This window comes from Leptonychotes weddellii, chromosome 9 (genome assembly GCF_054177405.1).
Source record: "Leptonychotes weddellii isolate Sample4059 chromosome 9, ASM5417740v2, whole genome shotgun sequence".
In the NCBI taxonomy this organism is placed as follows: domain Eukaryota; kingdom Metazoa; phylum Chordata; class Mammalia; order Carnivora; family Phocidae; genus Leptonychotes; species Leptonychotes weddellii.
Window position 1 is genome coordinate 121,955,546 of NC_138377.1, and position 24,183 is coordinate 121,979,728.

The 24,183-nt window shown below is 44.1% G+C and overlaps 2 protein-coding genes across 9 annotated transcripts in view; one reads left to right on the forward strand and one right to left on the reverse strand.

Moving 5' to 3' along the window:
- Positions 1-12,553, forward strand: part of PRC1 (protein regulator of cytokinesis 1) — a 22,111-nt gene extending 9,558 nt beyond the window's left edge. The window contains exons 4-15 of one of the 5 annotated variants that reach the window (XM_006748909.3): positions 764-997; positions 1,079-1,249; positions 1,728-1,877; positions 2,597-2,744; positions 3,727-3,863; positions 5,764-5,859; positions 7,118-7,264; positions 7,460-7,570; positions 9,579-9,689; positions 10,229-10,405; positions 10,724-10,765; positions 12,240-12,553. In XM_006748909.3, the coding sequence (XP_006748972.1) occupies positions 764-997; positions 1,079-1,249; positions 1,728-1,877; positions 2,597-2,744; positions 3,727-3,863; positions 5,764-5,859; positions 7,118-7,264; positions 7,460-7,570; positions 9,579-9,689; positions 10,229-10,405; positions 10,724-10,765; positions 12,240-12,311 (1,596 nt within the window). In that variant the 3' untranslated portion in view covers positions 12,312-12,553. The remainder of the gene's footprint in view (positions 1-763; positions 998-1,078; positions 1,250-1,727; positions 1,878-2,596; positions 2,745-3,726; positions 3,864-5,763; positions 5,860-7,117; positions 7,265-7,459; positions 7,571-9,578; positions 9,690-10,228; positions 10,406-10,723; positions 10,766-12,239) is intronic. The other 4 variants (XM_031020003.2, XM_031020005.2, XM_006748910.3 and 1 more) reach the window with 4 other exon arrangements.
- RCCD1 (RCC1 domain containing 1) overlaps positions 10,056-24,183 on the reverse strand; it is a 21,576-nt gene continuing 7,448 nt past the window's right edge. For 2 of the 4 annotated variants that reach the window (XM_081831694.1, XM_081831693.1), the window contains one exon: positions 10,056-13,393. In XM_081831694.1, coding sequence (XP_081687820.1) covers positions 13,311-13,393 — 83 coding nt within the window. In that variant the 3' untranslated portion in view covers positions 10,056-13,310. Of the gene's footprint in view, positions 13,394-20,537; positions 21,619-24,183 lie in introns of those variants that run through there. The other 2 variants (XM_081831695.1, XM_081831692.1) reach the window with 2 other exon arrangements.

The window sequence follows — 24,183 nt, forward strand, 5'->3', positions numbered from 1 at the left end:
GTGCATATGGCCCTTCTTTTTATATCATTGATTTTAGACAAATAGTTTCTTTAATCTTTTTCTTTTAACTTTCAATGTGAAATTAGGTGAGAAGTTAGATATACAGTGATCTATCTCCCTTAAATTATATGACAGTCTTTTATTAGTTCATGAACGTTGAATAAAATTGTGTAAATTTTTAAGTCCTATAACTGCCACTTTTTTTCCTCTTGTTAATCAGTTGGAGTAGAGCAAGGACTATTGATTTTTATTGGTTAGGTGATATTCTTAGGATTATTAGGATGAGCATCATGTTTTGAACTAAATATACTATGCGATAGCTAACTCAAAGCAAGCTTTCCAACCACTTTTCACCTCTTGCAAAAGTGTCCTGGTACCTTTCCTTATTCGAGACCTTTCTTAGGGAACTCTGTTTGTGCCATATTTTTTTGGCCATGAGTTGACTTATTTGTAAGTTTACCTTAAAAGTCTGTCATCCAAGGGGCGCCTGGGTGGCTCAGTCAGTTAAGCGTCTGCCTTCGGCTCAGGTGATGATCCCAGAGTCCTGGGATTGAGTCCCATGTCAGGCTGCCTGCTCAGCGGGGAGTCTGCTTCTCCCTCTGCCCTTCACCTGGGCTCGCTCGCTCTCTTGCTCTCTCAAATAAATAAAATCTTAAAAACAACAAAAAAAAGGCCTGTCATTCTAGCCCTCTTCCATTGTCCTTCTCTTCATTTGAAGAGATCCACTTGGAACTTTCTCACAATAGTACATTGTCTCCTGCAGGAAGAAGGAGAGACGACCATCTTGCAGCTAGAAAAGGATTTGCGCACTCAGGTAGAACTGATGCGAAAACAGAAAAAGGAACGAAAACAGGAACTGAAACTACTTCAAGAACAAGATCAAGAGCTGTGTGAAATTCTTTGCATGCCCCACTATGACATCGACAGCACCTCAGTTCCCAGCTTAGAAGAGCTGAGCCAATTTAGACAGCACGTGGCCACGATGAGGGAAACAAAGGTAAGCGCTTGCAGTCATACTTCCTAAAAGTCAGTTTTGACTTTCCTGTAGGTAGGTACTTGTAATCATTTTATTTTATAGGCATCTAGACGTGAGGAGTTTGTCAACATAAAGAGACAGATCATCCTGTGTATGGAGGAATTAGATCACACCCCAGACACAAGCTTTGAAAGAGATGTGGTGTGTGAAGATGAAGACGCCTTTTGTTTATCTCTGGAGAATATTGCAACACTACAAAAGTTGCTTCGGCAGGTAATGACTACTCACATTATGGCCTGGGATCTCCATAGTGTCCAGAGATTTGAAAAAACTGACAGTTTTGTCCTTCTGCCTTAAATAAGCCAGTGTAAGTTAAAAGAATGAGGGAGGATAAAGATAGTAAATATTATATAACCTCGGGGGGGTTTTGTCTTCTTTTCTTTTTAACAAAAAATGTATTTGTGGCTCCAAGAATGAAATTGAAATCTTGGATGAAATACTATTAGTCATGTGAATTAACTTAGTATTTAATTTTTTTTAATAATCTGAATCCTAATTCTTGGGGCTTGAGATTCTACCATAATGGCAGCCATACAGTTTGTGTTCAGAAGTCATGAAAACACACTTCTTCACAATCTAGTAAAAGTGCTTCTCCTCTCTGTGGGTCCAGACATTTCTTTGCGGGAAGCCACAGGGCTGGCCTTCTTTGTGCTGCTGTCTTTGCCATAACCATTGGCTCTCCTTGCTACAGCTGGAAATGCGAAAATCACAAAATGAAGCAGTGTGTGAGGGTCTGCGAGCTCAGATCCGAGAGCTCTGGGACAGGTTGCAGATACCTGCAGAAGAGAGAGAAGCTGTGGCCACGGTTATGACTGGGTCAAAGGCCAAGGTCAGGAAAGCGGTAAGAAATCCAGTGGGCACTGGGTCAGCAGTCTCTATGAGTGTCAAGTGTATTGTCTTCAACAGTGTCTGCCTCAAGCGAGCCTGTTTTTTGTTTTAAAGATTTATTTATTTGAGAGAGAGCGTGTGCACAGAATGTGCAAGAACACGAGTGGGGTGGGTGGTGGAGGGAGAGAAGCAGACTCCCCACTGAGCAAGGAGCCTGATGCAGGGCTCTATCCCAGGACCCAGGGATCATGACCTGAGCCAAAGGCAAACACTTAACCAACTGAGCCACCCAGGCATCCCACGAACCTGTTTTTAAGGCAAGCATTAGACAAGGGTGGCTGTAGCCTGCTCATCTTCTGTCCTTTGTGGACATTTCTTAGGTTTCTGGCTCCCATGATATCAGCGTTATAAAAAGTGTTGACTGGGGCACCTGGGTGGTTCAGTGGGTTGGGTGTCCAGCTGTTGAGTTTGGCTCAGGTCATGATCTCAGGGTCGTGGGATCAAGCCCACACCCAGCTTGGAGCCTGCTTGGGATTCTCTCCCTCTCTGCCATTCTGTGCACGGGCATGCACACTCTCTCTCTTAAGAAAAAAAAGTGTTGATTTACCTCTGTGGCTTTGTGTTATAATTTTATTTAAATGCCGGGGGCGGGGTGGGGGGCTTTTGAACTTTTGTATTCCTATGTGAGAGTAAACGTATGGCAAGCACTTTTACCAAGTCTCTTTGTTACAGCTGCAATTGGAAGTGGATCGGTTGGAAGAACTGAAGATGCAAAACATGAAGAAAGTGATTGAGGCAATTCGAGTGGAGCTGGCTCAGTATTGGGACCAGTGTTTCTACAGCCAGGAGCAGAGACAGGCTTTTGCCCCCTACTATGCTGGTTCGTACACAAGCGGAGGTCTTCCTGAGGGCAGACATTCACCAGCACGTATTTCCTCTACCAAACAGATACAGCTGCCTTTTCAAGCCATGTAGCATAAATTGCCATTCCTGCATAATTAACATTTGCAAATGCCACTAGGAAATAAAGGGCCTCTTGATTCCTGAAATAGTAAATCACTGTAGCCTGTAGTTGTGAGGCTCAAGTCTGTCGGGTGCTTACTCCATGCCAGGTGCAGTGTTAGACCCGTAACACTATTATCTCACTTAATCCTCACCTCAAGAGATGAGGACATGAAGGCACATAAATGTTCAGCAAATGCACTAAGAGGCACACAGCAGGTCAACAGCAGAGCCCATGTTTGAGCCCATGGAATCCATCCCCAAGAGCTCAACAGAATTCGAGTCTGACCTGAACAGAGTATAAAGATGAGATTGTACTAAGTTTTTATTTTTATTTTTTTTTAAAGATTTTATTTATTTGACAGAGAGACACAGCGAGAGAGGGAACACAAGCAGGGGGAGTGGGAGAAGGAGAAGCAGGCTTCCCGCTGAGCAGGGAGCCCGATGCGGGGCTCAATCCCAGGACCCTGGGATCATGACCTGAGCCAAAGGCAGACGCTTAACGACTGAGCCACCCAGGCGTCCCTGAGATTGTACTAAGTTTTTAGACATTTTCTGTGAGCAGGATGGAAAGGAAGACTGTGAAGGAAACCTAGAACAAGGCAAGAAGTGACACAGAACTTTTGAAAATCTTCATCATTGTAACCTACACCCTAGCCCCTTACTCCCTACTCTCCCCAGACTGATCATGTGACAGAGCTGGCTTTATCATCCACAATATATACTTAATTCATGTGTCATTTTTACTATAAGGAAGAAAAACTGATTTCCATCTGGGGAGGATAAGGATGAGGGATTAGTAAATTGGGATGCTAAACACTAGAGGAATTTTTTAAAACTTCTGGGCCTGTATCTTGCAGAGGACTACACGGAAAATCTGCTCCAGCTCCATGATGCTGAGATTGTGCGGTTAAGAAACTACTATGAGGTTCACAAAGAACTCTTTGAAGGTGTCCAGAAGTGGGAAGAAAGCTGGAGACTTTTCTTGGAGTTTGAGGTACCGCCCTAGCTTCTGTTTCCCTAGAGTATAATCAAGGCTTAAGGCCTGCCCTGCACAGAGTCAGAATCCACTCTCCTTTCTCTTTACCAGGTTTCTAACACCCTGTCTTCATCACTAAGTTTCTGAGTTACTGCTAACCCACCTGTGTTTGCAAAGCTCAGAGGTGGGAGCATAGAACTAAATTAATGCCTTCAATAAGGTAGAATTCTTGCATAAAGAAGTCCAGAGTTACAGCATACAGGGCAGGTCCAGCTGTTCGACAGTCAGTGGTGTCCCAGGCTTCTCCAGCCCAGGGCTCCCCCACCACTAAGGGGTGGACATTATCCTCAGGTTCAGGGTAGCTGTAGAGCTCCCCCTGTTGCGCTTCATGCCCTGCCCCTCCAGCCCCTCTGAGGGCTCTTCCCAGCCCCTCTGCTTGCACACCACACCAGCTGCTGGTGAGGCTGGGGGAGCTTTTGCCAAAGATAAATTCAGGTTCTCCGGACAAAGGAAGGAGAGGGCGGATGTGGGGCCAGGCAGTTGTTATTTGCTACCATTCCAACTTCTGTCTTCTTAGAAAGTTGCCTGGGTATTAGGGCACATTTGTATAGTCTGAATTCCTCTTCTTCTGACAGACTTGGCACTCACAGCTTTCCTCAGAGCTTTTCTGAGCTCAGGGCTGGGAGGACTTGGTTGAGCCAGACGAGACATGCAGGGCACACGGAGACTCCTTCTCAGAGCTTGAAAGGGACCGTTAGAGAATCTGAGTTCAACTCCTTCAAGGTTATAGGAGGGAAACGAGGACTCAGATGGAGAGACCTGTGTGAGATCTCACAGCTGTTTAAGAACAGATGTCCTACTGTTACTCCTTAGCTTGTGGTTGAAAGCAAGAAGGGAGGGTAGTAAATGTCAGTAAAGAGCCAGATAAGTAAGTCTTGTGGACATGCCAGTATTTAAGGAAAAATAAAAGCATTACCATCCCCTGTAGTTAGTGTTTATGGGCAGTTAGCAATCAAGTGGTCTGGAAGGGGGAACAATTTCTTTACAAGCTTTGCCTCCAAATTGTCAAGATTGTTGCTAAAGTTTTCTGATGATCTGCTCCAATTTTTGAGTGTATAAATCTAACTTATATGCACAAATTACATGCTTAAATTACTGTTCTGGTATACCGTATACATGATACAGTAACAAAAAACAGAAAAGAGGAGGAAGCCTAACACTTTACATGTTTACTTGCCTATTTTGTGAGTGTTAATTTCATAAACACCGGGTTATAAACCACCTAACTGGGCACATTTAAGCTGCATTGTCAATATGCTAGAAGTGAGTGGGCAAGTAGGGGTGCCACCACCAAGCCCTCCCGAGTGTAGACCTCTCCCTTGTCCCTCCACATATATTCCCTATAGATGACAAAGTCGTCTTTGACATCTGAACCAAGGAAGGGAGCCAGTGACATTGTGCATTACATATTAAAGCCTATCTTTTATTTTTTTTAAGATTTTATTTATTTATTTGAGAGAGGGAGAGAGCTAGGGGGAGAGGCAGAGGGAGAAGCAGACTCCCTGCTGAGCCAGGAGTCTCAAGCGGGGCTCAATCCCAGGACCCTGTGATCATGACCTGAGCTGAAGGCAGATGCTTAACCCACTGAGCCATCCAGGGGCCCCCTCTGTTGCTTTTAGATTAAAAAGGAAACCGTAGTTTTTTTACACGCCAGTGGATGATCTTGCATGTGCCTGTGGTGCTCACACCCCACTCTCCTGTCTTAGAACACCACCATTTCTCGCTGCTGAAAGTGGATGGGAATGCGAAACTCTGAGTCTCCTTAGTATGTATCAGTTTATGAGAGCAAGGAATCTTAGCAGTAGTTACTAGTCTGATCATCTCAGGGCCTACTCTAATTAAAAGGTATTTTTTACAGAGAAAAGCTTCAGATCCAAGTCGATTTACAAACCGTGGAGGAAATCTTCTAAAAGAAGAAAAGCAACGAGCCAAGCTTCAAAAAACACTCCCCAAGGTAACATCGCTACTAAGAATTTTTGGCGCTTGGCTACAAAATACCTTACTTTTTTGTATAGCCTTTGCTTTGAATTGTCTTGCCCCAGAACTGTCTTCTTTTCCAAAGCTTAGGCAAGGATGGTAAGTATATACCGAGCCTTCCTGGTGTAAGCACCTGAATATCAAGGTTTCTTAGCTTTCTAGGGCTGCCATAGCAAAGTGCCACAGACTTGGGGGGCTTCAACAACAGAGATTTATTTTTTCACAATTCTAGAGGCTAGAAGTCTGAGATCAGAATATCAGTAGGGCTGGTTTCTTCTGAGGCCTCTCTCTTTGACTTGTGGATGACTTGCCTTCTCCCTGTATCTTCACATGGCCTTCCTTCTGTATCTATATCCAAATTTTCTTTTAACAAAGCCACCGGTCACGTTGGATTAGGACTCACCTGAATGACCTCATTTTTTTTCCCCCAAATGACTTCAACTTCATTACCTGCCTGTCCAAATAAAGCGACATTCTGAGGTACTTGGAGAGTTAGCACTTAAACATGACTTTGGGGAGGATGCAATTCAGCCTATAGCATAAGGCAAGCTTTTGAGAAAGTGCGAGAGTGCAGGGTGGTGGGGTGGAGGGAGGGAGAAGCAGACTCCCCACTGAGCAGGGAGCCCGACACAGGGCCCACTCACAGGACGGGGAGATCATGACCCAAGCGGAGGGCAGACGCCCCACTGACTGAGCCACCCAGGCGCCCCCTGTTGTCCATTTTAATAGTAGTAGTAATTGTTACCCTTTATTAAGTGTCAGATACTGTTGCAAAGTGCTTTCCATTTATTAATTCATTTAGTTGTCACAACATCCTTATGAGGTTGGTATCATTTCCATTTTTATAGATGAGGAAATGCCCTGAGAACTTCAGTAACTTGCCCACCTTTTCATAGCCAGTGAGAGGTAGATTCCAGATCAGAACCCAGAGAGTGGTGCTCGTAACCCACACTGCCTATTTCATGTTCGTCTTCCCCAGTGCTACCTCCAGCTTTAGGCACCAAAACCCTAGTTAGACTCTGGGTTCCTGCCTTTTCCCACCTTCATGTGTGTTATGAATAAACCATTACTAGGCTTTACTTTCCGGTCACTCTGACCTGTACCCACATGGGTCCAGCAACTTGATGTTGAGCTCATGGTTCTCTGGGGTGGGGTCCTCCTTTGGGAGAATCATTTCATTCGAGCTTCATACCAAAGATTTGAAGTAATTAGCATGTCCTTGTCTATGATCCCAGTTGGAAGAGGAGTTGAAGGCACAGATTGAAATGTGGGAACAGGAGCATTCGAAGGCATTTGTGGTGAATGGGCAGAAGTTCATGGAGTACGTGATGGAGCAATGGGAGATGCATCGACTGGAGAAGGAGCGAGCCAAGCAAGAAAGAGTGAGCGAGCATAGTGGGGGACAAAGGGACAGGGGGAATGTGAGCAGCCCAGGGTCTCTGCGAGGGATGAGGGGTGGCTGAAGAGGTAGCCCTGGGTACAGGGACTGGGCACTCGATTTCTGGCCCTGCTTCTGTCCCATCTCAGGCCTATTCCCTTCCTGAGATTTATCACTGTTGCTTCTGACTTCCACACAGCAACTCAAGAACAAGAAGCAGACAGAGACAGAGATGCTCTATGGCAGTGCTCCCCGAACCCCCAACAAGCGGCGAGGACTGGCACCCAACACACCGGGCAAAGTGCGCAAGGTGAACATGAGGCTTTGTGAACCACTCTTTTTTTTTTTTTTTAAAGATTTTATTTATTTATTAGAGAGAGAGAGAGTGAGTTAGCAAGAGCAGGAACACAAGCAGAGGGGATTGGGAGAGGGAGAAGCAGGCTTCCCGCTGAGCAGGGAGCCCGATGCGGGGCTCGATCCTAGGACCCTGGGATCATGACCTGAGCCGAAGGCAGACGCTTAACGACTGAGCCCCCCAGGCGCCCCTGTGAACCACTCTTTACGAGGGGCTGTTGAGGCTAGGGCTCTTGGCCACCTCTTGCCTCCTGCCCTACAGATGGGAAAGGGTTTTGGGGGCCTTCTGGTTTGGGTTCCTCTAAAAGTATGAATGGAAGACTATACTTATCCCCAGTAGCAACTCGATAATGACAGTCATGGAGCGGTCAGCTCGGATGTGTGCCTGTTGTTGAGGTCTCGGGTTAAACTCAGGGGAGACCATACTGCCAACAGTCTGTAATGATGAAGACCTTCAGAGGTTCATCCTGGAATTCCAACAAGTGACCGTGGTATTCTGTGAAAGACTTTCATGTTTAGTAAATGGAATATTCAGTACTCCTCAATCTCTGGAGCAGGAAATTGGGGAGAATTTTAACCTTTTCTTTGATAAATGAAGTAGAGCATTATTTCCCTTCTCTTTCCTCAGCTCATATTTTCTAACACATAGATAGTTAAAGAATTACCTGCAGGGGCACCCGGCTGGCTCAGTCAGTAGAATATGCGACTCTTGATCCAGGGACCAGGAGTTCAAGCCCCATGCTGGGGGTAGAGGTTACTTAAAGAAAAAAAAAATATCACCGATAAACTCCAAGAGGACCACTGAGAATATTTGTTTTTCCTGATTTTAAAAAAGCTTTTAAATAATATATTTTTAAAAACAAAACAGAGATAACATATAATTTGGATTTCTGCCTTTTCCCTACTTGGTATTGGTTGTGATTTTTTTTCATAGCATCAAACATTCTTCAAATACACGCTCGTTATTATTAGCTGTACATTCTATCCTGACATGCTGTCATTTATTAAACTAGCTCCCTATTGTTATATAGTTTTTAAAGATTTTAAAGATTTATTGTCTTAAAGAGTGTGCGTGCCCATGCTCAAGGGGGCGGAGAGGGGCAGCGGGAGAGGGAGAGAATATCAAGCAGGCTCCATTCCTAGCACAGAGCCCAGCCCAGGGCTTGATCCCATAACCCTGAGATCACAACTTGAGCCGTAATCAAGTCAGACACTCAACCGACTGAGCCACCCAGGTGCCCCTACGTAGAGTTTATTTTTTTTAAGTTTAGTTTTATTGAGTAAAATTGGCACATGAAGTGTATGCTTTCATAAGTTTTGACACATGTATACACCGCGAAACCATCACCACAGTCAAGCCTGTGAACACATCCATGGCACGCAAAATTTCCTCCTGCAGTTTGTGTTCCCTTTGCTCCCCCACAGCAGCCACAGACTTGCTGTCACCACTGACTAGTTGCATTTTCTAACATTTTATATACGTGCAATTACATAGTATGTATTCCTTTATGGTCTGGCTTTTTTCATGTAGCATAATATTTGTGAGATTCATCTATGTGGTTGCATATGTAATAGGTCACTCCTTTTTAATGGGGACCGGTAGTCCATTGCATGACTCGACCACAATTTGCTTATGTGCCTGTGGATGGACATTTGGCTTGTTGGTGGTGTTTGGGCTATTACACAAAAAGCGGCTCTATTTGTACATTGGTCTTTGTATGGATATCTGCTTTCATTTCTCTTGTGTAAATACCTAATTTGATAGATTTAGAAACAAAATGGCTGTACCATTTTATAGTTCAATCCAGATAGAAATCGGCTTTGAACACTTATCACAGGTTTCCTCAAAGCTCTTAACCATGGAAACCCATCTTTCTTAGACGGTTTCCTATATTCCTTTCTCTCTAGTGTAGGGATGGGCTGCTGAGCATGTTAAATATGTTCTGTCCTTCTGGTCTCCTTAGCTGAACACTACCACCATGTCCAATGCTACGGCCAACAGCAGCATTCGGCCGGTCTTCGGGGGGACAGTCTACCGTTCGCCTGTGTCTCGACTTCCACCTTCTGGCAGCAAGGTTAGTATGTTCTGCGTACAAGGACGTCACCAACACAGCTCCAGCCTATTTAGGGGCCCCACCTGCTTGTTCCAGTTTCTAAGATCCCTGGATTCAATTTTCATTGAGATGCTGAGAGTAAGCTAGCTTATCTGTCAAAAAAAAAAAAAAAAAAAGTGGTCATTCTGAACCCCAGTAGTATCATGGGAATCACTGGGATGTAATTCTGTGGGCTCAGTTCAAAGCCTGGTCTTCAGCTGCTGCTGAGTGAGGTCCGATGACCCTGGTCCACGAGACAGTCGGGTACCCTCACGTAAGGAGAGGTAGGGAATATGGGCTAAATGTGTCTTCCAAGTATTTTACAGACTGGGCTCAAGAGAGGTACTCTGCAAACCATTAAGAATTCATATATTTTTTAAAACCACAAGTAGAGACATGAATAATATAAAGACATTATTAGCCTTTGGCCACTTGCTCGCACAGACGTGCGTGTGTGGGTGTGTGCGGGTATGTGTGGTCATTATGAGCATGATGCACAGATTTCTCTCTTTTCTTTGCAGCCAGTCATCACTTCCACTTGTTCGGGGAAAAAAACACCCCGTGCTGGGAGGCATGGAGCCAACAAGGAGAACCTGGAGCTCAATGGCAGCATCCTGAGCGGTGGGTACCCCGCCTCGGCCCCCCTCCAGCGCAACTTCAGCATTAATTCTGTTGCCAGCACCTATTCTGAGTTTGCGGTAATTCACCTTTTCTAATATCTACCAGTCTCTGGGGAGCACACAGTTGGGGCAGAGCGGGTTTCTTCCCCAGGGCACCCAGACGATTAGGACAGTTCTTTGGAGGCTGAGAATCCCTTTCCTGCCTTGACCGTGGCATGGGGTCGGGTGGTTTAAGGGGATATATAAGAAGGAAGTTGGCAGTAGCAACTCGACATTTAACCTGGATCCTTCTGCTTAAGAAATACCATTCCCTGGCTGCAGGAGGTGACTTCTGATCACTGCCCTGGTGCTCTCTTGGTGGAGTTCTTGGTAATTGTCTTAATTCTTTGTTCTTAGAAGGATCCGTCCCTCTCTGACAGCTCCACTGTCGGGCTTCAGGTCTGTATGGCAATCCCTGCATGTCCCATGTCCGTTTTCCAAACTCCTCTGTCACATCTGCTGGCTTAATTCCCATCTGGGCACGGAGCTACACTAACCAATCTCAGCTGTACTATCCTAGAACCTTTTTTTACAAAGGAAGCAGGAATTCCTAACGCAGAAATCAAAAATACTTTCTGATTTAAGTCCCAACAGCCTAACCTGCTCATTAACACCTGTTCAGACTTGAATTGGATTCTCAGCCCTACCTAAAGTCAGGCAAAGTTTTTTTTGTGATGTATTTCACACCAGAAGACCTTCACCCTCCCCAATTGTGACATCAGAGGCCTCCAGTGTGCTGGAAAGAATAGAGGCCCCATCACGTGGGGAGGGGAGCCCCAGCTGTGTGCTATCATGAGGTTCCTGGCCTGTGTGCTGATTATTTCCTGGAGTATATGCCTTACTAACCGCCTGGGGATGAACTGCCAACTTTCTGTCTCCTGTGAGCTCCCCACTGCTTGTGTCCTTGCCTCTGAGCTGCTCAGGCTTACACGCGGCTCTGAAAAAGTGGTTTTTTCCCAGACACTCTTCAGTTCCTAGTAACCTACTCCATCTTGACTAACACTTAACTGCAGTGCCCTTTACTTAACAATGTGTGCTCTCTCCTCTGTGTCTTCCTGTTGGGGGGGGGGGTTCCTCCCCCATGCTGCCGACTACCTTGCTGCAGTGACGGAGAATGGGGCAGGTGCCCGAGGCTGGAGCTCGGAAACTAGCTTCACACTATGGCACTTTTTTCAAATTACACGACTGGTAGGGCTTTATTTACAGAAGTGTGTCACTCTGGCTAGCTGACTGCTGGACAGAGGGTCCCGCTTTCTCTTGCTTGCTTAAGCCAAGCCCCGTGTCATCCCCTTGGGGCTTAAATGTATCTGCTTATCTTTATGGCAAGGCCGAGGGAGGGAGGGTCTATCTGGTTTGGGTTGCTATGGCTGGTAGACTCCACCAGGCAGTACCAAAGCCAGCGGACTAACCTCGACTAACCTCTCTCTTACTCAGTGGTCATTCGTGCTTTATCTTCTTCTCTTCCATGTGCTCCAGCATGAGATCAAATCACCAGCAGGTTACAAGGCCCTCAGCCCCAGGGATTGGTAGATAGATGGTCTGGCCCCCTGCTTTATAAAGGGCTCAAAAGACCAAAGGTTGTTGCCTGCCCAGCTTGATAACTCCAGAGAGTACTTTGTGAAGTGTAAGCGATTTCTCTTCTGTGAGGTTTTAACAGAACGTACTGGCTAAGGAAAGGGGTCCAGGGTCACCATGTGCACATGCTTCATCTGTGACTAATAGAATGGTGCTCAGAGTCTCTCATCTGATGTTCCTAACACGACCCGTGCTGGAGAGGGACCTGGGGCTCGGAGAAACACACGCCTGTGCACACGAGGGTGGGGCGCGTGGGAGTGGGTCCGTAGTGCCGCTGACCGTGTTTATTTTTCAACAGCGAGAACTTTCAAAGGCTTCCAGATCTGACGCTACTTCTCGAATCCTCAATTCGACCAACATCCAGTCCTGAGAAGCCCTGATCAGTCAGCTGCTGTGGCTTCCTGTGCTTAGACTAGATCTGATTAGACAGGGGTGATTTTTCTTGAGTTTAGGTGTGCTTGAAAATCTGGTTCCACTGCCACGGGCCTAACGACAGACGTGAATGAGAGTTACAGATGAAGATCCATCAGAGGTTTAGTGGGTCTTCAAAAACTTGATTTTGTTTTGACCCAAGAAATACATTAAAACTTAGTTCATAGTGGTAAGTGCAAATTTTAGCAGATGGAACCTGATTTCTTTGCCCCGTAATTCTACTTGCTGAAGCACGAGCAAGGGCTTGTATCTCACCATTGTGTAGCAAAAATGATTGTGCCCATCCTGGGAGCATGGGACATGAAGTGAGATTGGCCTGTACCCTTAGAATTAGTAATTAACATCTTTTTTGCTTAGGGATGTTCCATTAATGCTATAGCTGTGATAGCTTTGCTCTCACCTAAAGATCTGTCTCCACCACACAGGATAGCCTTCCTCCTGATGAGGGTGTCTGTGTGTCAAAGTTGAGACGGCCTGACCTACTGCCAAAGAGGTGACAGGGAGGCTGGGAGCTCCTTTGTTTTGGTTATATAGTGCAATGCCCTTTGTGGGGTATGTGTGTCCGAACACACACGCTCACCTGAACGCTGTTTCTGTAGTCTTCTCTGGGTCGAGGCCCCCAGCCCTGTGCCCACTGGGCCGGAGTTCGTCTGCCCCCTGCAGTTGGCAGCCACAGTGGGAGGCGGTCGGGACGGGTTGGGCCATTTCTGTCCCGGAGATCTGGAACTTTGCACATGTCAGTACTGGGGAGTTCCTCACCTACCCTGCCGATCACTACTGCTCTCCCCGAAGCCCTATTTATTCTCACTCTGCCTGCCCGTCAGCACGTTCAATGGTTCTCGAAAGCTCGCGGCATGGGTTTGGTCTGTGTCAGCCATGCTGCTTAGACGCATACATGTCCTGTTTTTAAAAATATAAATATATTCTTGAAAATAAATTAATGCGTATACTGACGTTTCAAAAAGATACATGGTGGTGGTTTTTCTTTTTTCCCCCAAATCACTTTTTGGTCAGTTTGGTCTGTGGAAAACAGAAAAGACTAAAAACATACAAGAAATTTTTAGTCAGGAGTGTGATTTTTATATTCTTTTATGCACTTATTTCTAAATTTAAAATATTTTTTATTTTGAGGAAAAATCCAACTCCTGATATATAAAGGGGCTGAAGTCCTATTAGGAAATTTATGGCTACATTGTTGTCTGCCCTTAACAGGATTAACTTTTACAGGGTGAGGTTGCCTGGCCCTTTGGTTTTTTAACAGCCTTTGATTAGAAAATACACGTTGGAAGTGTATACTTGGATAAATTTTGATGTATATGTACACCTGTGAGACCATCGCCCCAATCAAGTCCTGTTATCCTAGGTTTTGCAAAAATCTTCTCCCAGTCTGTGGCTTCTCTTCTCCTTCTTTTAACAGTGTTTCTGAACAACAGAGGGTTAACTTTGATAAAGTCCCGTTTCTCTTTAGATTGTGCGTTTGTTCTAAGAAATCATTACCTAATCCAAGAGGTAACAGTTTTCTAGAAGTTTAAAATTTCAGGTTTTGCATTTATGTCTGTGATCCGTTTGGGCTCTGTGTATTTATGTGTATGGCTCCAAGTCTGACTTCAAGTGAGTGCATTTTCTTTGCATACAGATATCAAGTTGTCTAGCAACGTTAGTTGAAAGGCTGTCCTTTCTCCACTGCACTGCCTTTGTACCACTGTCGAAAATCAGCTGTATCCATTGGTCCTAATGCCCATACTCTATGGTCTTGATTACTGAAGATTTAATATTCTTGAAACGAGTGTTAGCTTTCTAATTTTATTTTTTCATTTCTGGCACTTAAGTAGGCTCCACACCCCACGTGGGACTTGCACTCATGACTGGGATCAAGAGTCGCATGCTCTACCTGCTGAGCCAGCCAGACGCTTATACCTTTAAAAGTCACTTTGGCTGTTCTAGGTCCTTTGCATTTTCATATGAATTTCAGAATTAGCTTGTCAGTTTCTACAAAAAATCGAGGATTATTGAATTTATAGAAGAATTTAGGGAGAACTGACATCTCCATTTTAGATGTTCTCTCACCGATATTTTACAGGTCACATATACAGATCTTTCACATCTTTGTCAGATTTATTCCTAAGTATTTCATATTTCTTGATGCTACTGTGATATTCTTAAATTACAATTCCTGGTTGTTGCCTGCCTCTAGGAATACAGTTGATTTCTGTATATTGCTCTTGTATTCTGCTTGCTAAACTCACTTATTAAAAGAAAAATGAGAGGCACCAGGCTAGCTCAGTGGGAGGAGCATGCAACTCACGATCTTGGGGTTGTGAGTTCGAGTCCCATGATGAGTGCAGAGATTACTAAAAATAAACTTTAAAAGAAAAATTATCACATTTGGCACATTCCTTCATGACTTAGCCATGAGACAACTCTGTCTCACCCTCTACTTCTTGCTTGTGTGGAGCCTAAAGACTAGCCTGAGTGAGGGGCGCCTGGGTGGCTCAGTCGGTTAAGCGACTGCCTTCGGCTCAGGTCATGATCCTGGAGTCCCGGGATCGAGTCCCGCATCGGGCTCCCTGCTCGGCGGGGAGTCTGCTTCTCCCTCTGACCCTCCTCCCTCTCGTGCTCTCTGTCTCTCATTCTCTCTCATAAATAAATAAATAAAATCTTAAAAGACTAGCCTGAGTGAAACCTGATGTTTTCTCAGGCTTTTCTGAGCGTCTACACCAGCCCTAGGTGTGGGCTGTGCTTTCTCAGTTCCTCAGTACACGGTGGGAGCTTTAAAAGGCCTTTCCCTACGTATCTCCTTTCCCAACTTCTTTCTTCCCAGGCTTTTTTGTATGTCTGTTGCCTGTCCCAACTGTCGTCCCTTCTCCAAGCTGCTGCAGCCAATTCTTGTGCCAATAAATATTTTTGGCAAAAGCCATCCAGCCTTGGGAACATGGAGTCTGACAAAACAAAGGCCAGCTCTTAGGTTGGTCTTTCCGGGAAATGCCAGAGAGGTCGAAATCCAGTCACAATTCTTTGAGAAGGACTGTATTCCTCCCTCTAGTGCCACAAACATGCACCAGAAATGTGAGCTCTTGTCCTCGTTACTCCCCTCCCACCACCCCCCCACCCCCCCGCCCCCCCGCCCCCATCGGGTGTGGTCGGCAGGAGATTTAAAAAGGTCCCAGCGCACTTCCAGCAAAGCAACTTCTTCCCCTGGTCAGGGGAAGTTTTTGACTGGATTTCAAGAGTTCTGCAAAAGTTGACTGACAGTTTCTGCCAGTTCATTAGCTGCTTTTATAGAAAGAGCCCTGGAGTTCCCTACACCATTTTCAGTGACATCCCAGTTCTCAATGTTTATACACCTAAAACAGCTTCAAAATACACAAGGCAAAAACCAATAGAACTGAAAGGAAAAAACGGACAAATTTACCAGATAAAAAATAGTCAAGGTTCTAGAAGAAACTAATCCCACCAATAACCAGCTGGACCTAATTGCAGAACACCATCCAGCAACAGCAGAAAACATGTTCTTTTGTAAAGTGCATATGGAATAGTCACCAAAATAGACCATATTCTGGGTCATAAGCCTTAACAAATTTTTTAAAGATTTATTTTAGAGAGCCCATGCACACAGAGGGGCAGAGGGAGAGAATCCCCAAGCAGACTCCCCACTGAGCAATGGAGACCAACTCGGGGCTCGATCTCACAACCCATGAGGTCACGACCTGAGCCAAAAGTAAGAGTTGGATGGACACTTGACTGACTGAGCCACCCAGGTGCCCCAAATTTTTTATAAATTTAACTGATCAAAATGTTCTCTGACCATAATGGAATTAAACCATAACAACAAACCCTCTCAGAAAATGCCCAAATACAATCTTTAAAAAAAGAAAGTTTCAAATGAAATTCAGATACTTTCAACTGAACAAAAATTAAAATACGAAATATCAAAGTTTGAGATGTAGTTAAATCAATAGAGGAGATTTTACAGTATCAAATGCTTATATTAGAAGAAAAGTCTCAATAATTTAAGCTTCTACATTAAACAACCCAAAGTAACCTCACAAGAAGAAAGGAAGTAAACTTAAGAGCAAGAAGCAACGAAGTTGAAAAGACCAAAGCAATACAGAGGAAATAAAAATCTGGTTCCAAAAAAAAAAAAAATTGGTAAACTTTTAGTGATAAGGAGAAAAAAATACTAGGAATCAAAGTAAGGCTATCACTACAGATTCTACAAACTTGAAAGGGATCATGAATGAATATTATAAACCATGCACAGAAATCTGACAACTCAAGTGGACAAATTCCCTGACATAAATTATCAAACTGGCCCAAAAATAATCCAAATAGTCCTACAGCAATCAAAGAAATTTAACCCATTATTGCAAACCTTCTGAAAATGAAAACTCCAGGCCCAAATAGTATTACCAGTAGATTCTAAATAACACTAATTCTATATAATTTCTTCCAGAAAACAGTAGACAGACCACTTTTCACTCATTTTATGAGCATGACCCTGGTATCAAAACCACAGAAACACGAAACAAGAAAACTGCAGGCTAATATCCCTTGTGAACAGACACAAAAATCCTTAATTATAGCAAACTGAATCCAATAACCTAAAAGAATACACATCACAAAGTAGGGTTTACCCTGACAAGGCTGGCTCTAGATTGCTGGTGGAAATGTAAGATGGGGCAGTTACTTTGGAAAAGTCTGGTGTTTCCTTAAAAAGTTAACTTACCATGGGACCCAGCAATTTCACTCCTAGGTATTTTTTTTTTAAGATTTTATTTATGGGGCCCCTGGGTGGCTCAGTTGGTTAAGCGTCTGCCTTCAGCTCAGTCATGATCCCGGCGTCCAGGGATCGAGCCCCACATTGGGCTCCCTGCTCGGCGAGGGATTTTATTTGAGAGCGAGCGAGCATGAGCAGGGGGAGGGGCAGAGGGAGAGGGACAAGCAGACTCCCTGCTGAACGGGGAGCCAGATGCGGGTCTCGAACCCAGGACCCCAAGATCAGAACTCGAGCCAAAGTCAGACATTGAACCAACTGAGCCACCCAGGCGGCCCTCACTCCTACGTATTAATACCCAATTGAAACATGTTCACACAAAAATATATTTACGAATGTTTACAACATTATTCATAATAGCAAAAAAGTAGAAATCATTCAACTATTCATAAACAAAGTATATCCACACAGTATTATGCAACCATAAAAAGGAATACATGCTACAACATGGATGAACCTTGAAAATACTGTGCTAAGTCAAAGAACCCTGACATAAAAAGCCGTATGTTGTATGATTCCATTTATGTGAAACATCTAGAATGGGCAAATCATAGAAATAGAAAGTGAGAGTAGTGGTTGTCAGGGGCTAGAGTTGTAAATGGGCAGTGGCTACTAATCGGTAAGGGGTTGCTTTGGAGGGTTAGGAAAATGTTCTGAAACTAGATTGTGGTTATGGTTGTTGCACACTGTGAATACACCAAAAACCACTGAGTTGTGTAGCTTAAAAGGGTGAACTCTGCGGTATGTAAACAATATAATTTTTAAATTAAATCACTGTAATCTACCATATTAACAAACCAAAGAAGAAAATCCACATGATCGTATCAATTGATGCAGGAAAGCATTTAACAAAATTCATGATAAAAACTTCCAGAAAATTAGGAAAAAAAGGAATGTTCCTTAACCTGATAAATGGCATCTACCAAAGTCAACTCATAGGTAACATATAACGACTAAAGACTGCATGCTTTCCCTGTAAGATCACAAGGGAAAGAGGTCTACTCTCACTACTACTATTGAATATTATACTGGAGGGCGCCCGGGTGGCTCAGGCGGTTAAGCGTTTGCCTTCAGATCAGGTCGTGATCCTGGGGTCCTGGGACTGAGTCCCATGTCAGGCTCCCTGCTCAGCCGGGAGCCTGCTTCTCCCTCTGCCTGCCACTCCCCCTGCTTGTGCTCTCTCACTCTCTCAAATAAATAAAATCTTAAAAAAAAAAAAAAAAAGTATTATACTGGAATTCCTAACCAGTGCAATAGGGCAAGAAGAAAGAAATGACATATAGGGGCACCTAGGTGGCTCAGTCGTTAAGCGTCTGCCTTCGACTCAGGTCATGATCCCAGGGTCCTGGGATCGAGCCCCGCATCGGGCTCCCTGCTCAGCGGTGAGCCTGCTTCTCTCTCTCCCACTCCCCCTGCTTGTGTTCCTTCTCTCGCTGTCTGTCTGTCAAATAAATAAATAAAATCTTTAAATAAATAAATGCTCCTTCCTTAAAAAAAAAAATGACAGATTGGAAAGGAGAAATTAAACTGTCTTTATTCAGACATGATTGTGTGGATTCCAAGGAACCTACAAAAAGCTCCAATTAGTAGCTTAGCAAGGCCATAGAACACAAGGCTAACCTACAAAATCAACCTCATTTCTACATACTAGCAATCAACAATCGAAAACTAAAATTTGCAAAACAGCATTTAAAATAACTCCAAAACAATGAACTACATACACCTAGGTATAAATCAAACACAACACATATCAGTATCTGTCTGCTGAAAACTGTAGAATACTGACGGAAGAGATAAAGCCTAAACACATATACTATGCTCTTGGATTGGAAGACTCAACATAGTGAAATATCTGTTCTCCCCCAAATGATCTATAGATCTAATGTAGTTCCATTCAAAGTCCCAGCAGAATATTTTTGGTAGATACAGATACATTAACATACATTATATGGAAACACAAACTAGAATAGCCTAAGAATTTTTTAAAAGAACCAACTTGGAGGACTCACCCTATCTAATTTGAGGCTAGTTATATAGCTATTGCAATCAAGACAAGGTGGCATTTATTGGTGAAAGGACAGAAACGGGTCAGTGAACAGAACAGTGAGTCTATAAAGACCCACACAAATGTAGTCAAATGGTTCCTGAAGAAGGTGCAAAGGCAAGACAGGATAGTATTTTCAAGAGATGGTGTTGAATAATTAGATATTCACATGCCAAACAAAGCTCTACCTATGCCTCACTCCTTATAAGGCAAAACTTAGATCAAAGATCTAAACATTAAAATCTAAACCAACATTTCTTTTAGAACACAAAACACTCATGGTGTTTGGTTAGGCAGAGTTCTTAGTTAGGACATCAAAAACATCCATAAAAGAAAAAAATGGCGAGTTGGACTTGAGTCATTTTTAAGACTTGCTTTGCACGAGATACTGCTAAGAGACTGAAGAGACAAATCACCAACTAGGAGAAAATATTTGCAAGTCATGTATTTGATGAAAGACACGTATCCAGAATATATTTTATTTTATTTTTTTAAAGATTTTATTTATTTATTTGACAGAGAAAGACACAGCGAGAGAGGGAACATAAGCAGGGGGAGTGGGAGTGGGAGAGGGAGAAGCAGGCCTCCCACCTAGCAGGGAGCCCGATGCGGGGCTCGATCCCAGGACCCTGGGATCATGACCTGAGCCGAAGGCAGACGCCCAACGACTGAGCCACCCAGGCGCCCCCAGAATATATTTTAAAAATTCCCAAAACATAAAAGGAAACAACTGGACTACAGGAGGGGAGGGGTGCAAGCCCTATCACAACAAAATATCCTACAGAGCTTCTATGATGCAATGTGGTATGGACCAGATCAGAACAGAAAGTCTAGAAATAGACTCAAATACATATAGAACCTAGGTACAAGATAATGGTGGCATATGGGTGTGGACATAATGGCTAGCTGCTTGAAAAAAGATCAAAATGAGGCAGATGGTAGAATGACGGAAGCTGGGGGTGGGTGTGCGGGGGTTAAGGACTTAGTGTTTAATGGGTATAGAATTTCAGTAGAGAATTTTTAAAAAGTCCTGGAGGTGGATGGTGGTTGCACAACAATGTGAATGTACCTAATACCATTGAACTATACACTTAAAAACGGCTAAATGGTAACTTTTATGTTAAGTATATTTTACCACAAGAAAAAAAAGGGGCGCCTGGGTGGCTCAGTCATTAAGCATCTGCCTTCAGCTCAGCTCGTGATCCCAGGGTCCTGGGATCCAGCCCCTGCTCAGTGGGGAGCCTGCCTCTCCCTCTCCCTCTGTTGCTCCCCCTGCTTGTGCTTGCTCACTCCCTCTCTCTCTCTGTGTCAAATAAATAAATAAAATCTTAAAAAAAAAAAAAAGGTTTCTTAAAGACACCACAGTCAGGAATAATGTCTTAAGTCAAATATGTGTACACACACCAATTAACCATAAAGGGAAATGCTGATAAAGTTGATATTAAGCACTTTTATTGATCAAAAGTTGTTGTTTGTTATCTGTAAAACACTCTGAGCATTACTTGGCACAGAGTAACATTTAACACAAACTGGTTAACACCAAAAGATACCACACAGACTGAAAAACCAACATGGCAGAAAACATTCTCAACATGTAACCATTAAGGGACTTGCACCTAACATAAATGAAGAAAACAAATCACTAAGAAAAATACAGAAAAATTTAAAAGGGCAGAAAACGGAAACAGGCATTTAAAACAGAAAAACTCCAAATGGCCAACAAATAAATGAAAGGCTGCCCAACCTCCCTAGTACTGGGGGAAACACAAACGGAAACCGCCGCATGTCCGCCTGGTGTTTGAGCCGCTACGAACCCCACGCTGCTGGTGGGGCTACACAGTGTTCTGGTAAAGATACCTCGGCCGCCAGTTCTACTCTGAATATTCTGCACATGAACCTGGACACATGTGCACGAGGTTGGTGACCAACAATCAGAAACAAAAATGACCATCGGAGAGGATTCTGGGAAAAGGCAGAGTAGGAAGTACCCGTCTCCGCACCTAGACGACGATGGCGCTGGCAGAATCGGTTTGGTGTAACTGTTTTGGAACTCGAGTTTGCTGAAGGCTTGCCACTTGCAGGGGGAGGCGTGGATGGTAAAAACTGTGATGAACTTTGGGCAGTTTCAGCTCTGCACAGTAGCGGGCCCCCCCCCGCCCCCCCCCCGGCAGCAGCTGTACAAATATTCCCCGAGCAGCCGCCGCACAGTTCTAAGAGTCAGGGTGGGCAAAAGGAACCTGTCCTCCAAAATCAGGGCTCTGTGTTCTGGGTGCTGCTTCTAATCACGGGGGCGCGGAAAGGCAGGCGGCCAGGGTTGCGGTACCTCCGCGCATCGTTGCAAGTCTGTCCCCACTCTGGTTCAAGCGACTTCCAGGAGATTTGAAGGGCCAGTGCCTTTTGGTTCCCCCTTCATTTTTCACTTCTCACCTTTTAGAAGGAGCCAGACATTAAAGACCGGCACATTGGGGGCATCTGGGTGATGCAGTCAGTTGAATGTCCGACTCTCTGATTTCTGCTCAGGTCGTGATTTCAGGGTTGTGAGACCAAGCCCTGCAATGGGCTCCACACTCAGCAGGGAGTCAGCTTGAGATTTTCTCTCCCTCTCTCTCTCTCTGCCCTTCCCCCTCCATGCTGCACACACATGCTCCCTAATAATAAATAAATCTAAAAAAAAAAAAAAGACTGGCGCATTCCAAAACTTCTGCGTATGTGGGGAAAATTAGAAAGGGATTGTGTATGCCCAAGGAAAGGCTTAGAAAAGACATAAGAAGACAAAGTTTACACCTCAGGCTGACTCTTGGTACAGAGACAGCTTACAATAAGAAAAAAAATAACAAAAAACAGCAATCCTTGGAAAGGGGAGAATTCAATTTCCAGAGTTACCACATTACTGGATTCAAATGTCCCCTGTTCAACAAATGTCAAAAGGTTTACAGAGAAACAGGAAAGTATGCCAATTCAAAGAAAAAAATAAAGGATCTGTCCCTGAAAAGCTTAATGGCAGACATGTTTGACAAAGGCTTTCAAACAATGGTCTTAAACATGCTTAAAGAGCTAAAGGAAGATGTGGAGAAAGTCAAGAAAGCGTGTGAACAAGACGGAAATATCATTAAGGAGATGGAAAACCTAAAAAGACATTCTGGAGTTGCGAAGTACAGTTCTCAAATTAAAACCTCACCAGAGGGAGTCAAAGGCAGAGTTGAGCAGGCAGAGGAAAGAATCAGATACTGAAGACAGGACAATGGGGATGATTGAGACTGACGAGCAGAAAGAAAAAAGGACTGAGCAAAAGCGAACAGAGCCTAACAGACCTCTAGGACATCAACTCAAGGCCAACACCTACATCATGGGAGTCCCGGAAAGAGGAGAGAGAAAGGGGCAAAGAGAGCATTTGAAGAAATAATGGCTGAAGACTTCCCGAATTTAAAGAAAGACATGACTATACACATCCAAGAAGCTCAATGAACTCCCAAGTAAGATGAACTCAGACCCATATTAAGACACATCACAGGGGCGCCTGGGTGGCTCAGTTGGTTAAGCGACTGCCTTCGGCTCAGGTCATGATCCTGGAGTCCCGGGATTGAGTCCCGCATCGGGCTCCCTGCTCAGCGGGGAGTCTGCTTCTCCCTCTGACCCTCCCCCCTCTCATGTACTCACGCTCTCTCTCAAATAAATAAATAAAATCTTTAAAAAAAAAAAGACACATCACAAATTTTCAAAAGACAAAGAGCAAAACTTAAAAGCAGCAAGAGAGAAGCGAATCATCACATACAAAGCATCCTCAACAAGATCAAGTAACGTGAAGCCATAGGGAGAAATGAAGACCTCAATAAAGGTAAATACATTGGCAATTATAAAATCTTATTGTACAATTGGCTTGTAACTGTACTTTTTGTTGTCCATGTGACTTAAACTAATTCATTCAAAGAAAAACAATTATTAATGTAAAAGGTAGTTTCACTGTACCTTTGGTTTGTTAACTCCAAATCTTATTTTCTACATGATTTGGGAGACTAATGCATTTAAAAGAATTATTAGTTCATGTTCTGTAATTTTAGGACATCAACAACAAAGGGTGGGGGCAGAGCTATATAGAGGAGCAGAGTTTTTCCAGGTTACTAAAGTTAAGTTGCTATAAATTCAAATTAGAATGTTACAATTTTGATATTAAATGTAATCCCTGCAGCAGCCACAAAAGAAATAGCTATGAGGTTGCACAAAAGGACACGAAGAAGAGATTTAAACATTTCACTGCAAAAAAAAAATCACCCTAAATACAAAAGAAGAAATGTAGGAAATAAGGGACCAAAAAGTGACAGTATGTAGAGAAAACAAATAGCATGATGACAGAAGTCAGTCCCTCCTCATCAGTAATTAGTTTAAATGGAAATGGGTTTAATTCTCCAATCAAAAGACAGCGATTGGGGGGCGTCTGGGGGACTCAGCTGGTTAAGCGTGTGCCTTGGCTCGGGTCATGATCTCAGGGTCCTGGAATCGAATCCCACTTTGGCCTCCCTGCTCAGCAGGGAGCCTGCTTCTCCCTCTGTCCCTCCCCGCTGCTCGGGCTTTCTTTCTCTCTCAAATAAATAAAATCTTTTTTTTTTTAATTTAATTTATTTATTTGACAGAGAGAGACACAGCGAGAGCGGGAACACAAGCAGGGGGAGTGGGAGAGGGAAAAGCAGGCTTCCCACTGAGCAGGAATCCCAATGTGGGGCTCGATTCCAGGACCTGAGATCATGACCTGAGCCGAAGGCAGACACTTAACGACTGAGCCACCCAGGCGCCCCAATAAATAAAATATTTTTTTAAAAAGACAGCAGTTGGGCATCTGGGTGGCTCAGTTGGTTAGGCGACTGCCTTCGACTCAGGTCATGATCCTGGAGTCCCGGGATCGAGTCCCGCATCGGGCTCCCTGCTCGGCGGGGAGTCTGCTTCTCCCTCTGACCCTCCCCCCTCTCATGTGCTCTCTCTCTCTCATGCTCTCTCTCA